The following is a 15,521-nucleotide window of genomic DNA, read 5'->3' on the forward strand; positions in this document are numbered from 1 at the left end:
ACAATTTAATTACACGGTTCCTCCCAGTAATATGCATGAGGGTAATCAGTAAATAGGAAAGGTAATTATTTGCCAAAAGCCAGCGCCTCTGTACCTGTAAGCAGTACGTCAAGACATAAGCTCAGAATTGGTTATAATTTATTATGCCGATAGTTAATTAGCAGCTAAATTATTCAGTTAATTTATATTAAGTAAATTAGTTCCCTGGCCGTTGAATATTTTATAGGGCCTGTAAAAATATAACAAGTTAAGTTTGGTCAAATACAAATGTTCCTCCCTTGCTAATTTGCAAAAATGTTGGTCTGCACAAATCTCCATTGGTGAATGTGATTGAATGTTACAATTAAACATACTAATTCATTGTCAGAAGCAACTTATCTATATACATGATATATTTGCAGCTTAATTGGAAAGCACGTTTAGAAATGGCTTCCTTGGCGACTTCCTACATCACAGCCTAATCAGAATAAATTCCCCCATAATGATTTAAAGTTGAATATTCGTGGGGGCTATTAAAAAGGCTGTTACAGTGAATTATTGAAATGTTAATTAATGTTTCTGCATTCCAACCTGCAATAGGCACATATTATTCCAAGACTCTCACAAAAGGCCAATCTTGCTCTTCACTCGTTAGGCACAGAGTAACATTTTTCCTCTAATAATCATGCGATCTATTCAGTGGCTGTTCTTTCAACCACGCTGTTTCCCTAGCTAATCACAGGCAGAGATGAAATCCATCAATAATGAGACAGTTTGTGGAATTACTCACCCAGTCTTAAGTGGAATTTCAAGGAAAATTGCATGCCTCCCTATACCTTTGAATCATGAGAAATAAGTTATGCTCTCATTTTACTCTAAGATTCCTTTAAATAGAGACATTTGACAGACCTTAAGACTCAGTACGAAGGCATATTGAATTCAATTGAATTTGAGTTTATTAGGTGTGTTAAATGGGTGCAGTCCTACATGTTGTTCATCCAGAAGTGGAATGTGTCTCGTTGTATATAATTCCATGGACATCATTGTCCATCATCATATTCCTGTTATTATAACAGTGTGTGTGTGTGTTTGTAGTTGGCTAACTTGACTCAAAGCATTCAAGAGGTGAGAGAGGTGTGAAAGGTTGTAAAAATGTACATGCATTTAAAACAATCTGCAGAGAAATATTCATACTGTCTGCAAATACATTATTGATGGTAGTACAATCAGTTGTTATTCATCATAAGAGAAAAGAGAAATTCATTCAGCTTGACTTAGATGGAAGAGAGCTGCAACCACATTTTTCACATCTGTTGAAAACAATCTGCATAGCCAACTGGATGTCATGACACAAAATGCTTATTAATGCAAACAAAGTCACATAATGTACAATATAAATTATATGTTCCCTCGTGTCTGCGCATGAATATTAATTTAAAAAATCCAAGATAGAACACTATGATAAATCAGCATATCAAGTGAAAAGATTGCATTGTGTGAGATTATCAATACTATATAAGCATTATTTTATTTTGCAAAAATCTGAAGTTCAGTTTAGTACCACACAGTGGCAGTGTGGACCTACAAAAGTGGCTGCCCAAAAAAACAACCCAAGTTTGTCAAATGAACAATTCACATTACTATAATAACACATTCTCAAATATAAATTACTAATTTCTTTTTCACAAAATAACTAAACATGAATTTAAGAATGTGAATGTTCTTATTGTTCAAGTGTTCAAACTGACTCTGTCTCCTAATCTACCCATAATACCATTCTCACCATAATAAAACGTGTTATTTCACCATTCTTGGCATGTCCAATGAACTACCCTAAGCTATAAAGGTTTTACAATTCATTGTTCAACAGTCTATATAAATTAAGCCAACATTAACCACAGTATGTACTGAGTGCAAACACAGGGCTTGAGGGAGGTTTTTCACTTTGTTTTCTTGGTCCTTTCTCAAAGTCCAGTTTGCTCAGCTGCTATGGCATACAAATGCAATCACACTCTTCTGATGACATCTAAATGACATCTGTTGGGCTAGGATTCCACTTGTGGTTGTTGAAGTGTGTTTTTCCATGTTCACAGTCCTGTAATGTGATTTTTATTATATGTGAAATTTAAAGAAAATTATAGACATGACAAAGCAGAAGTTTCCTACAGGACTACAGATCGGGTATGCCATTAACACATTGTTGTTGATAAAATCAAGCATGAAAGGGTTCAGATATCATTGACAAACACAAAGGATGCTCCAGTGCAGACGCAGATTGTATTCCTGTTTTGCGTTCCGCTGATGACATGATGATGAGAAATAGGTGGAGGTGTGGGGTTTCATGGGGAACTCTGAGCTGTCGCTTCCATTTGTGTTGATGATGCTGACGCTCATGTAGGAGCCATCATGTGACTCACATCAACAGAGGGCTGCTTTCTCCTTGTGGCCCCATTTCGTACAGAGGAAATGACATCATACCCCTGGGCAATTTGATCCATTAAGAGTGTGAGACGATACCCATAACTCAGCGCACTAAGGGTGAACACTATACACTAAAGACACATCTGACTGATACATTACCTTCTCTCACACAGCTTAACTCAATAAGCAACACAACAGGAGCGTGCAGTGTCGACATTCTGAGCCAAAGTGCAGACTGTGGGTTGTGGTTTTGTTGTATTGGAGTGAGAGAGATGTGTGGCTTAAAATCCATATTACCTTTTCTTCACAGTGAAAACTATGTATGCTCTTAACAACATAATATACTCGCATCCCAATTACCCCTCTGTATTGCTTAATACCATGCCAGCATTCCATAGTAGACTATATGGCTCCTCTCTCTATATTCTTAGTCTAACACCCTGCTCTCACTCACCCTAAACCCTCCACAAGCCACAATGGCTGGCATTGTGGATTTTGTTTCAGCATGAGGGCTGTAGGATCTCCACAATCCCTCATCTGATTCTGATCTGAGCCATATAGGGGCCTTGCGGGTAGAGATATGCACGCACGCACGCACGCACGCACGCACGCACCTCTGTAGACTTTGCCTCCCTCTACCCCCTGCATTGGCAACAACAGCTTGGTCTGGATGGCTGACAGCTGGCTTGATGCTCTGTGTAGGGAATTCTCCCCTCTCCACAAACTCTTTGTACAGATTGACTGGGAATTGGGCAGGATAGAATGCTAATTTCCATTCAGTTGTATAAACGTAACACTCTTTGGACGGGTCCTTGCCTTCTCTGCCAAAATCAGGGAATAATCACTGTCTTGTGAAGCAGAATGAGATTAGCTCTGTTTTACAAAACATTTTCAGGGTTGACGAAGAAAAATGCCTGTAGGAACATTCTGTATTGAATTTTTACAGCCAATTAGGAAACAACATATCACAAAGAGAGAACAGTTATTAGCCGATTTACCATCTTCCCATTGGCTGTTTAGCCATCTGAACCAATCTGAGATCTGTATTTAGAGATGATCCCAGCGTATTCCCTTCCAGATTGGTAAGCAGTCCTCGTTCGCTCTGGTCGAGACATATCCACATGGAACAGGCCAAATCGCACACTGAACCCATCAGTCCACTCAAAGTTATCCAGGAGGGACCAGGCGAAATAGCCTCGCACGTCAACCCCATCCTCCAGGATAGCTTAAAAAAAAAAAGAGGTAAACAATTAAGCTTTATTTTTATAACATACATGTGACAAAGCTGACTGTAATTCTGTGCACAACAAGAGGTAATGTGAAGACACCATCTGTGAATACAGGACGCCAATCTGGCTTTGTACTGTATTTTCCCTCAGTCAGTCTTATGCTGCCTTATACTTGTTATGGTACAACAACCATAACAAGTTCTTGCAATAAGAATCAAGTGACTAAACCACTTGTAATTGAGTTTCAGAATCATGAATACATACAGTAGCACAAGACACAGCTAGATTTGACATTACACATTTACATTTATGGCATTTAGCAGACGCCTTTATCCAAAGCGACTTACAGCAAATACATTTGTTTAAGTAAGTGAATCATCTATCCATCAGTCATCATAAGGTAAAGTAATCAATGCTCAAACCAGGGGCCATTGGCAGTCACAATGCTAGAAGAAGATTTTTTATTTTAATTTTTTTTAACAGGAGAAAAACTTATACAAGGGGGTAGTGGGGGTGAAGAGGTCTCTAGGGTTAGGATTAGTACAGGGGGGTAGTGGGGGTGAAGAGGTCTTTTGGAGGGACTGTTAAAATGTAGCCTGAAGAGATGGGTTTTCAGTCTACGGCGGAAGATTGGTAGTGACTCTGCAGTCATGACAGTAGTGGGAAGCTCATTCCACCAGCGGGGCGCCAGGACAGTGAAAAGCCGTGACCGAGTAGTGCGGCTGCTGCATCCACGTAGAGGCGGCAGTGCCAAGCAGCCAGCCGAGGTGGAAGAGTGGAGTGATCGGGCAGGGGTTTGGGGGCTGACCATTGATTGCAAGTAGGGAGGGGCTGTTCCCTTTGCTGCCCGGTAGGTGAGCACCAGGGTCTTGAATCTGATGCGAGCCGATACCGGGAGCCAGTGGAGGGTGCGGAGGAGAGAAGTGACATGGGAGAATTTGGGGAGATTGAACACCAGATGGGTGGCAGCGTTTTGGATGAGCTGCAAAGGCCTGATGGTGGAGGCGGGGAGTCCGGCCAAGAGTGCGTTGCAGTAGTCAAGGTGAGAGATCACAAGTGTTTGGTCCAAAAGTTGTGCTGCTTCTCTGGTGAGGAATGGACGTATCCTTCTGATGTTGTAGAGGAAGAATCTACAGGAGCGTGCTGTCGCTGTGATGTTTGCTGCACAGGATAAGTGGTTGTCAAGGATCACCCCAAGGTTCTTGGCTGTATAGGAGGAGGTCACAGTAGAGTTCTCTACTGTGATGGAGAAGTCTTGAGATGGCAGGCTTTCCCTGGGAGGAAGAGCAGCTCAGTCTTGTTAAGGTTGAGCTTGAGGTGGTGGGCTGACATCCAAGCAGAAATGTCTGCAAGACATGCCGAGACACGTGTTGCCACCTGTGAGTCAGAAGGGGGGAAAGAGAGAAAGAGTTGAGTGTCATCTGCATAGCTGTGGTAGGAGAAACCATGTGAGGAAATTACCGAGCCAAGAGATTTGGTATAGAGGGAGAACAGTAAGGGCCCTAGGACAGAGCCCTGGGGGACCCCAGTGGTGAGGGGTTGTGGAGAGGACAGCGATCTTCTCCACGTCACCTGGTAGGAGCGATCGGCCAGGTAGGATGCAAACCAGGAGAGTGCAGAGCCAGAGATGCCTAATTATGAGAGGGTGGAGAGAAGGATCGGGTGGTTTACTGTGTCGAATGCAGCAGACAGGTCCAGAAGAATGAGAACAGAGGAGAGGGAGGAAGCTTGAGCAGAGTGGAGGGCCTCCCTGACAGCAAGGAGAGCAGTCTCAGTAGAGTGCCCAGCCTTAAAGCCAGATTGATGAGGGTCAAGGAGGTTGTTCTGAAGGAGGTAGTGAGACAGTTGGTTAGAGACAGCACCTTCAAGGGTTTTAGATAAGAAGGAGAGAAGGGATACCGGTCTGTAGTTATGGATAGCAGACGGGTCAAGAGTTTGTTTCTTGAGAAGAGGCTTGACTCTGGCTGTCTTGAAGGCAACTGGGACAGATCCTGTGGATAGAGAGGAATTGATGACGGTGGTAAGGAACGGAAGGACGTCTTTGGAGATGGATTGGAGAAAGGGATAGGATTGAGGGGGCAGGTGGTTGCCCGCTTGGATGTGACCAGTTTTAGAACATCATCAGGGGAGAGGGGGGAAAAATCTGATAAACCAGAGACTGGGTGTAGCACAGTGGGTTTGGGAGGAAAGGTAGCAGTGTTGGGGAGAGGTAGAGGGAAAGAGCTGCTAATGTCATCAACCTTTGAGAGATGTCATATTGCCCATTAGATAAGACACGTGCTGTGTGTGTCATAATTACTGGGCTATATTGTGACTACAATTAGTGTTTTGATAGTGATATGTTGTTATGGTGTAATACATTTATTTTATAATAACTAGGGAACTAACTGGTCAAATATATACTGTAAAAAAGAGCAACCATAATATCAAGAGATTGTTCTGTCAACTCTGACATGGTGATTTGGACATACCCTTGGCCACTTCCTGAATGGTGTCTTGGTAAAACACACAGCGCTGGATATCCTCCATTTCCACGGGCCCCACCTGGGAGAAACCATTTTCTGTTATGTAGACTGCAGGGTTGTTGAAAGTGTCCTGGTTAGACAGAGGACAGCCCATTATTGTCAAACAGGACATCATAACCCACTAGTGTCTGTCAAGCAAAGCAGTGCACGATTGGTTTTGTGGCGCTGTTACTATTACAGCACGCAACTCAAGTTAATGGGCTGTGACAACTTCCAACAGCAGGAAATTGCTGTTGTGTTAATCAGGAAAGATTAACACAACAAAATCAATTGCAAGCAATTTAACCATTTTAACAGTTTTCTCCTTTTTCTATTTGATTTCAAGTTAGTTGATTAAATTCATAAATAGAAAAAAGCCTATAAAACAAATGGACATTCTCTATTCAATAACAACTTATGCTCTGTATCGACTCAAATTCAAATGGTGTCCAACCCAGTCCCCATCACCTTTATGTATTTCAACAGTTTTCTCAAGCCATCAGGAACCACAGCCAGCCAGGACACCCCACACACAGGCCAGGAGGGATCCACTACCCCCTCTGCATTCTTATCACTCTTGAAACTCAGCGTCCCTGGGCAGTTTCCCCCTGGTTTGACTCTACGGGACGTGTAGTAGTTTAGTGCAAAGAAGTCAGCTGTGCCCAATATGCTTGGCTCATCTTTGGAGAACCTGGGTAGTCTCAGGCCCTCTTGGTACCTGAGCTCCTTACTTCGGTCCTCAATATTTGACCTCATTACATCCGGGTAGTCTCCAGTCATAAATACAGGCCAGGCAAACCACCCTAATGTAAAGGCAAGGTATCGTTCAGTAGCAGCCATATCCTCAGAGCAAGCTGGGTCTAATGGTTCAGCCCAATCACTATTGATTGCCAAAGACACTGCACCGCCCTGTGTTGGCCTGTAGAGGGCATTGTAGCTATGCCAGGCCATGGCATGGGCACACAGCATATTATGGCCAACCAGATAGGCAGCAACCCCTGGCTCTTTTAGCCCAGGCGCGAAGACTCCATCCTCGTGGCCTAGTTTGGCACACACGTATGGCTCATTTAAGGTGATCCACAGCTTGACACGGTCCCCGAAAGTTAGGAAGCAGAACCGGGCGTAGTTGTCAAAGATGGCTGCCATCTCTGATGATTTCCACCCTCCCTGGTCCTGCAGAGCTTGTGGTAGGTCAAAGTGGTAGAGGGTAACCATGGGCGACACATTACAGGCCAGCAGGTCATTGATGACTTTGTTGTAATATTGCACACCTGTGGGACAGAGGTAAAGTATTGAGTAAGTACTGAGTACTACATAAGGCAATGCACAACACACAGTTCCAACGTGGTACAGACTGTTTAATAGAGTTTGTGGTTCAAGAAACCTTAAATACAGTAGGGCCTCTACATTAGCAACAACTATGCTAATGTCTCCTTGTGACCTGGCCAGGAAAATCTCTGGAATTAATACATCCAGTGCCAAGTATAACACTTTGCAATCAGAAAATAATGTGCAGTCCATTGAGTCAGAAAAGCCCTGTAGTAAATGAGTCCAATGAGTAGGCCTATGGCATACCCTTTTGATTTACATGCTCTGTTTTCCCATCAGGCAGAATGCGAGACCAGGACAGAGACAGGCGGTAGTGGGTCAGCCCTAACTGCTGGATACACTTCAGGTCCTCCTTCCAAAGCTGGTAGCTGTTACAGGTGATGTCTCCACTCTGTTCCCCAAACACTCTGCCTTTCTCATGACAGAACGTGTCCCAGATGCTTGGCCCTTTGTCGCCCTCATTCCAGCCACCTGAAAAAAACCCAAATGAGGCCATGAAGCTGCATGCACTGGATTTGATTGTTATTTCCATGAAGAATAGTAGACCTATAAGTCAAATGTATTAGAATACATTGGTATGCAGTAAATAGGCTCATGTAACATTTGTCTTGAAATAAAGCAGCAGTTGCTGAGGGAACACTCAGTTTTCCACCTGAAAGACTGAAAGAGGCAGACCAAGGCAGAGTAGAGTTTTAAGAGTGCTAAATTACTGTTTCTAAAAGTGAAATAAAACATTTTCCCATTCACATTTGGTAAATAATTGGTTCTTACTTACCCTCTATTTGATAAGCGGCACTTGCCGCTCCCCATGCAAAATTATTCGGGAACATGTTTTTGCTCAAGACAGAGCGGATGACTCCATTATTTGTTGTGGCACAACTCGTTTCGATGCTGTCAGCTGTACTGGCAGTTAAAACATGTTGTTGTCGTCATAGGTTTTCTATGGTAAAGCACGTTGACACAGCCTGCCTCGCGTGGACTCGCACTTTTCCTGTGCTGTTTGTCATCAAGAAGAGTCCATTGAGGAACTTGTTCACGGACGTCATTATTGGCACTGCGCAAAATCGTAAACCGTACAGTAAATTCCTAGCAGATTGAAGAACGGTGAGATGTTTATGTTCATAAATCTGCGCAGTGGGCTATTTATAGCTCAAGCAAATCTTCGAAGTCCCCAATAAGCAAATAGGAGTCATTAATGGTCTCACTACTCAAAAGTGCTATCATGAGTTATCATTATAACCCATGTTTCACTTTGAATCAATGCATACATGTAATTGTATGTAATAATCATACATGTACAAATCTATACATAATATGCCTACACGTTTTGTAAACAACAATATACCACATTTTATTCTTATTTGATTGCTTATGATCAAGCCAAACTTGTACTGAATACTTATTCTCCCTGTAGGCCTACGTAGATGTCTGCATACATAGACTTCTTGTGATATCATAGTTGATATACTTTGCCACTTGCTGCAGCACTCTGGGTTGGCATGAGAACTTCCTTTTATCACGACCTGACAGCTACTGTGTCTACCTGGATGTGGGCTTACAAGGCAGGGGTCATTGGAAAACAGTCAGGAAATGAAATGGCTTCTTGACCATGATAACTTAAGGCATGTGACTATGCTCTCTACATACAGATCACAACCTTCAAATTACACAATGCAAACTAACAGACATTCTTAGACCGTAGCGAATGACAATATTAGTAATTTATTGGGCAATATTAATTAACCCTGCATCTGGGGAACATAGTCATATCATATTAAAGTCCTTTGTATCCTATTATTTGGCAGCATGTAATATCTAATTAATTTGGCCTATTATGTTATGTTATTTTGATCACTCTGAAAAAAATACCGGAGGCCCTCCTTTTATTGTGTGTATTATAAAAAGCTCCTTGTTTTGACTTTAGCGGAGGTCAATGACAATGGCTGCCTATGTTTGCAGACAGTCTCCTTTCAGTGGATGTCAAAGCTCTTAGAGCCTGAAAACAAATCAAGACTAATGGAAGTAAAAGCTGCATAGCCCCAAGGTATGAGGTTTCCTGTGATCACAGTGAGGTTAGGTAGACTCTAGTCTGGTCTCCAACTGACCTGATCATAACATATGAGAATCCTGGGCAGCTCCGGCAACCACCTGATGAAATGTACTTCTTTAGCCTCTCTAGACAACCTTACAGGAACATTGTACAAGGTATGTTGTGCTGCACATGCAAATTCTTGTATGGTGTCTACCCAACTCCCACTTTTTATGGCTATTGCCCATTGCTAGCTAGCCTGAACTTGTTTGAGGTAATAATGCTTTGTGTGAAGGCCACCAAAAACAGGAGAGACACAAGGCTGAATTAGGGCCTATTAGTGGCCATTGAATGGCATCTTTGTGTTGCATACATGAACAATATGTATGCTTTGAAGGAAAAAAACCTAAGAATTTCTGCCAAGAAAGCTGGACATTATACTGCACACAATTTACTCAATAAAAAGTCAGTATATTCCATTATATAGGTATTCTTAACTGCATAAAGAGCTATACTGGCCTACTGTAATGAAGTGCACAATTTAGCTGTATTGAACTTTTCTTGTCTTTCATGTTTCCACCTTATTACAGTAGGGTAAGATGGGGTGAGTTTCCCCCCTGGGGTAAGACGCCCCTTGCTGAATTTTTCGTTTAAAACACTAAGTGGCGCAATATTTGATCTTAACACCTTCCTTAGATGCCACCAAGCCTCCCAAACTAAAATTGAAAAAAAAAACTTTATCCAAAAGGGGAAATTCACTCTTTAATTTACTATTTTTTTCTTTCAAAATTCACTGTACATTAATATTACTTGAGTGATATAACTATTGTGTATCATAAATAAAAAGAGGATATCAAACAAACAAGTAATGCATTACTTGCATAAAACAATTCTTCAGAGTTTTTAAACATGACCAATACTTATGACCGATAAACACATTTGGGGTAAGACGCCCAACACCATTTGGGGTAAGATGTCCCCCTAGGAAATCTATGTAAAATGCTATATTGGAAATGTAGAAATACTAATGACCCTTATCCTGCCTATTTCAAAGATAATAAGTAAAACGTTACCATAATACACATTTCTAAATGTATATTTTGTTGCTATTTAGCTGGCTAGCAGATGTGACTTTATGGGCGCTATTCATACTTTTAGGATTACACTACATTAAAAACAGAATTTTGGCAATCTATGACATAATGATATCATCCTCAATGACAATGTTAGCATATTTCCGAATAAAATATACACATCTATAATAGCTCCATATGAATACCAAATTAAAGGAATTTGCAAGTTGTATGATTGTGTAAAATACAATTTATTGTAGTGGGGACGTGTTACCCCATTTTACAGTGCCCTAATATAAACCGTGAACCTGGACAGAAAGGAGGGGGTTAGAGGGAAAGAGGCAGTGCGTATGGAGTAAAAACCTGACGTCAGGGGGTGGAAATGCAACATGGAGCCCGGGGCAGGACTGTGGCAGGAGAGTTCTCAATGGAAAAAAATCCAGTGAATAGGCTACTTTACTGGGACGAGAACATTGGCAATTGAAAGGACAACATGTATGGATATTGGCTATCTGGGAAGCAACTTACTTTATGTCATATCGTGAGGGTTTTATTATAAGACAGTTAGTAGACAGTTATGACTCATTAGGTTTCGTGCTTTCGTTTTTTCGGAGTTTCCAATGGTTTGCTTTTGCAGAGTAACAGCAATCGATGAGCTCCTTAAAAGTGCATTTTTTAATATCAAAAGTTATATTAGCAGGGCTAGCCAAGAAAGACTATAGGCCTAGCTTTATTGTGTCTTACCTACGTTGCTCTTATGATAATAGGGAAGAAAGTTTGCAGGCTTAGTCGTGATCAGATTTCCTGAAGTTTGGTGAATGTTATCTTCGGGTGACTGCAGCTGTCTCTTGTGGAGTATTCTCACTTGGATGCGCGCTATTGGCAACAAAGAAAAATATTTTCATTACATCGAAGTTGTAGTTACAGTTTCGAACCAGGATACATTTGTTACGCTTACACGTGGATAGTTGTGTTTTCTCCCCGGAAGGCAATGAAGATCACATGAAGAAATGGAATAATACATCGTGTCGTTTGGGAAACAAAGAAGGATGTTCAGACCCTCGATCGGATTGATTGACGCTGAATACATAAAGCGAAACCCGTGCAAAGAATGGAGGGGGAAAGCTACACTACGGTGAACAAGATGCATGCAACATGACTAAAACTATTCGGATTTTCTGAGGGACATTTGGGGTTTTGGCTTTCCATTTTTGTAAAAGGCCATTTCATAATACACTCAAAATCGCTGCCTTGCGCGCTACTTGGTATTATAGGCCTATTCTTTTCTTTGCTAATGCTGCAGTGATTTTCTTGACATATCATTTGAAGATGAGGGTACGCGCGGTGGATTTGTTGCAACTGTTTATGTTTATTGTGCCACTCAGAAGCGATAGTTCCGCGGTATCATCTGATGATCGTTGTAAATCATATGATGAACGTTCAAAGAGCGCAGGGAAAAACCTACCGCCAGTGGCCACGGCGGACTGGAAAGTGGTTTGCAGCAATATGGAACTCCATCAGGTGTTACCCCCAGACTCCTTTCCCAACAGAACAGTCACTTTGTGAGTATAAATGAATATTCTTACGCACCAATAATGATGCTGTTAACACCCGTTGTTCGAAATAGCTCGAGTGCATTGAGTACAATGTGTTATTATTACATATAGGATGGGTCTTTTTGTAGGCTTACTCATTATTCAGGCCAACATGTACCCCTGCTTCTACGCTTATGAATATTGGTCGTATTGTAATTACTGCATTTATTATTACTGCAATTGCTTTGTAATTGCATGTAGTTGAGCAGTGTTAGGTCAGCTAATTGGATAGGGCTTATTCCTTATCTTGTGTAATAACCCATAGCCATCTCAAATCCATATACCATGCATGCAGTTACCATGACTGTGACAACATATTGAAATGCAATGTTAGTAAAGTAATTACAGCAGTATGACACACAGGGGCTTGCAGGGTGGACAAACTGAAGTCATAGCCCACAGAACTCAACCAGTTAGGACTAGTATGATAGTTCAGTAGTTTAGGCACGAATTGGCCATTGGTATTGCCGATCAGTTAGAAGTTATTCTGCTGACATCAGCCACCCAACTGTACATTACTGCTTCAATATTAATATGTATGTTTGTACCAAATGATTTGCATCAAGAATGAAGAGGTCACTACCCTACTTGTAGGTCTGTTCACCTTTACATCCCTTCCATGTCAGCAGCATACCACTATGGCAGTGTACATGAAAGCCCTATGCAACAGATGCCATGTCTTTCTTACTATATTATTGTCTATGCAGGCAATGTCTATGTAAGGCATGCAGCTAAAATGTCAGTGACAAAAATACCTGCTCATATTTGTATGTGTAGTCTGTATCTCAAAGGCTAAGCTGACAGATGCAAAGAACGCTATTGTTGAACTCATCTGTGTGGTTAGTCATTGTTTTGCTTCTCTCTTCATTTTCATAACATCTAGTATGCCATACCTCCAGTTTATGTAATGCAACCTCATTGTGCATACCATTAAACCACCACATATTGAACATGCAGTCACCCCTTTGTAGAGATTAGAAACAGCAGTGGCTGTCTGTATGGCAGTCTAGAACAGTTGATAATTCCTTCCATTAATATCAAGTGTTTGTTTGAATTTAATTATTAGTTTGAAATTGCAGTTTTTTGTGACTATGTTCACTAAAAGGCAGATTATTATTATTATAATTATTTTTTACCATTTTCTTCTTCCATGGACTAGGCCTAATTTGATCTGTGCCGCCATGGGTACCTTTTTTATTATGGGCTAAATTAAAAACAAACCATGTGATGGTGTGTCTTTCAAGGGGCCATGTCAAGCATATCTAAAAGGCTTATTGGTGCAGTTGTCTCTCTTCGTGTGGCCTCTTTCAGGCCTGAAAAGAGAGAAGGGGGGAAAAAAGGGGGAGAAGAATACAAGGAATACAGGGTTGAGCAGTTGTGGGTGGCCACTGAAAACCTTGACATGGAATGGATTTAGGTGTTGACATGTTGTTGTGGATAGTTAATGGCATGTTTCTCTACCAGTGCTCTTGAATACAGAACACAGGCTATCCATTGACCTTGATACACCATCATTATATTTGCTCATTTGCTATTTAGTGTTCAATTTTTGATTTTCTTATGTTGTTAGCTCCACCAAGCAACTGACTGCTTGAAGACAACATAGGAGGCTATTATTGTGTTGTCTGACAGTAATTGATTGGGAAGAGAAACATTTTCCTCATGTCTTAGCATTGAGCCAACTCAGCCAACTTCCATGATTCAAGCAATGAAATATGGCAACCGCACAAGAACAAGAGGGGTAATTAGACTGCACACAGTGCAAAGTTCTCAGGCATTCCTATGGGTTCCCCCTAAACCTCCCTGGGGTTTTGTCAGTCTTTGTCAACAGATTTTAGAATAATGGTGGTAGGGCTACAAGGTCCTCCTTGAAATGGACTCACTGCAACTATGTCCAGATTTAAGCGGCAATGAAACAATGATCTTCTTTGACTGCTGTGATTGGGAGGTGTTAATTTAAGGCATGTAAAATCTACAGCCCTTCCTGGAGGTGCAATGGTTCAGAGGCTGGTGTATGACCTATCTCAATGTCCTGCAGAGGGGTTGACAGTGGTCTGGACACAGTCGGCCTGGACTGGCCCGATCCCAGGCAGGGTTCCTGCTGTTCTGCTCAACCTTCCCTGACCCTGAAAATCAATCACTTCCCCCTGCCTGGACACCGTAGATTCCACCCCTACTCTTCCTCTCGCTCTGTGAGGGCAACAAGTTCACTCTGCTCCCCTGACCCTGGAGCTCAGATTGGGAGTAGAGAAAGTGTTGAAAAGTAGGCCTGTATTCATAGTGTAAGCCAAGGGAATATGAACTTATCCAGAAACATTTGGATAGAGTTTGGTTTATTAAGAAAACATACATTTTACAATAGTACCAGGTAATGGAAGGTTATTGAAAAGCAGAAATAGCCAGCATAATGTGTTTTTAATGTGTTGACTTGATATATTGTCACTATAAGGTCCCCTCCAGACTTGTTATTTGTGAGATTTCAAATGGCCCATTGATACGCCTGCTTGCACGCTAATTAAAGACCATGCTAAATGCAGTGATACAAGTTAGGTGTGATTAGAGACCCATTAATCATACCTTCTGTCTCTTTGATCAACACACTTCCTGTTAAATGGAGTGAGCCTCTACATTTTCATCAAATTCCTCCTTTGAGCAACACTGAAAGAAGCATAAAGAAGGGTTTGTAAGTAGTTTAGTGACCATGTTATTTATTCATAATCATCATAATAAACAGTTAGAACTCATTGGTTGTGTTTGACAATAGAGAGTGTGTGGATGCACTGTTGTTAATGCTTTATAAATTCATTAACAAATGCTCTTAATGTGCACACTGACTTATGACCCATTTATAAACCCTTTATAAAGGTATCCTTAATTAAATGCGTTATAACATTTGATTGAACATTTTCTTGAATGTTTTAACATTTGCTTGAACTAACATTTGGTTGGTTTAAAAGGCAAGCTCTTGCACTCAACTTGAAGAAATTATTTAGTGACCCTGTGGTGGAATGCCTCCAGTTGCCCAGCATGGTTGTTCCTAAGTTAAGTCTGTTGAATGCCTCTCTGAGGAGAAAATATGAGGGATGCATTCCCAGCATTTGCACTCTCCAACTGATACTGCATGCCAAAGTAATCCGAGAGGAAATGACACAAATGTGTTTACAACTGGCTTGTTCTCTTGTGTCAGTTAGGATTTGTACAAAAATCATGGACTTGCATGTAACCTTTGCCTTTCTTACCCACAGTGGGCTAATTTCAGGTGTGTGTTTGTTGTATCAGTGCTCTTGTTGTGTGTGTGTGTGTGTGTGTGTGTGTGTGTGTGTGTGTGTGTCTGTTCATGTCTGCCTTTATAAAGACAGCCA

The 15,521-nt window shown here is 41.4% G+C and overlaps 2 protein-coding genes across 3 annotated transcripts in view; one reads left to right on the forward strand and one right to left on the reverse strand.

Annotated features, from left to right (window-relative positions):
• Window positions 1-967: 967 nt before the first annotated feature.
• On the reverse strand, window positions 968-8,324 carry gba3 (glucosidase, beta, acid 3). Of its 2 annotated transcripts, XM_083672182.1 has the most exons (6): window positions 8,238-8,324; window positions 7,709-7,933; window positions 6,602-7,404; window positions 6,101-6,224; window positions 3,399-3,625; window positions 968-2,074 (listed from the first exon to the last, which is right to left on the reverse strand). In XM_083672182.1, the coding sequence occupies exons 1-5, from the start codon at window positions 8,290-8,292 to the stop codon at window positions 3,417-3,419; spliced, it is 1,416 nt and encodes a 471-aa protein (XP_083528308.1). In that variant the 5' UTR covers window positions 8,293-8,324; the 3' UTR covers window positions 968-2,074; window positions 3,399-3,416. The 2 variants fall into 2 exon arrangements, with proteins under 2 accessions (XP_083528308.1, XP_083528307.1); XM_083672181.1 differs by having other exon boundaries at window positions 968-3,625.
• Window positions 8,325-11,122: 2,798 nt separating this feature from the next.
• adgra3 (adhesion G protein-coupled receptor A3) overlaps window positions 11,123-15,521 on the forward strand; it is a 30,826-nt gene continuing 26,427 nt past the window's right edge. Inside the window, exon 1 of the mRNA XM_083675231.1 lies at window positions 11,123-12,126. Within this exon, the coding sequence (XP_083531357.1) occupies window positions 11,894-12,126 (233 nt within the window). The 5' untranslated portion in view covers window positions 11,123-11,893. The remainder of the gene's footprint in view (window positions 12,127-15,521) is intronic.

This window comes from Argentina silus (genome assembly GCF_951799395.1).
Source record: "Argentina silus genome assembly, chromosome: 1".
Lineage (NCBI taxonomy): Eukaryota > Metazoa > Chordata > Actinopteri > Argentiniformes > Argentinidae > Argentina > Argentina silus.

What these genes read in the sequence shown, in the direction of transcription:
- gba3 (XM_083672182.1), bottom strand. Translation starts at nt 8,292, where the DNA reads ATGTTCCCGAATAATTTTGCATGGGGAGCGGCAAGTGCCGCTTATCAA. An exon ending in AACTGTTGAAATACATAAAG is followed by an intron (nt 6,225 to 6,601) that starts GTGATGGGGACT and finishes CTGTCTAACCAG; the next exon opens with GACACTTTCAACAACCCTGC. An exon ending in CATTCAGGAAGTGGCCAAGG is followed by an intron (nt 3,626 to 6,100) that starts GTATGTCCAAAT and finishes TTTTTTTTTAAG; the next exon opens with CTATCCTGGAGGATGGGGTT.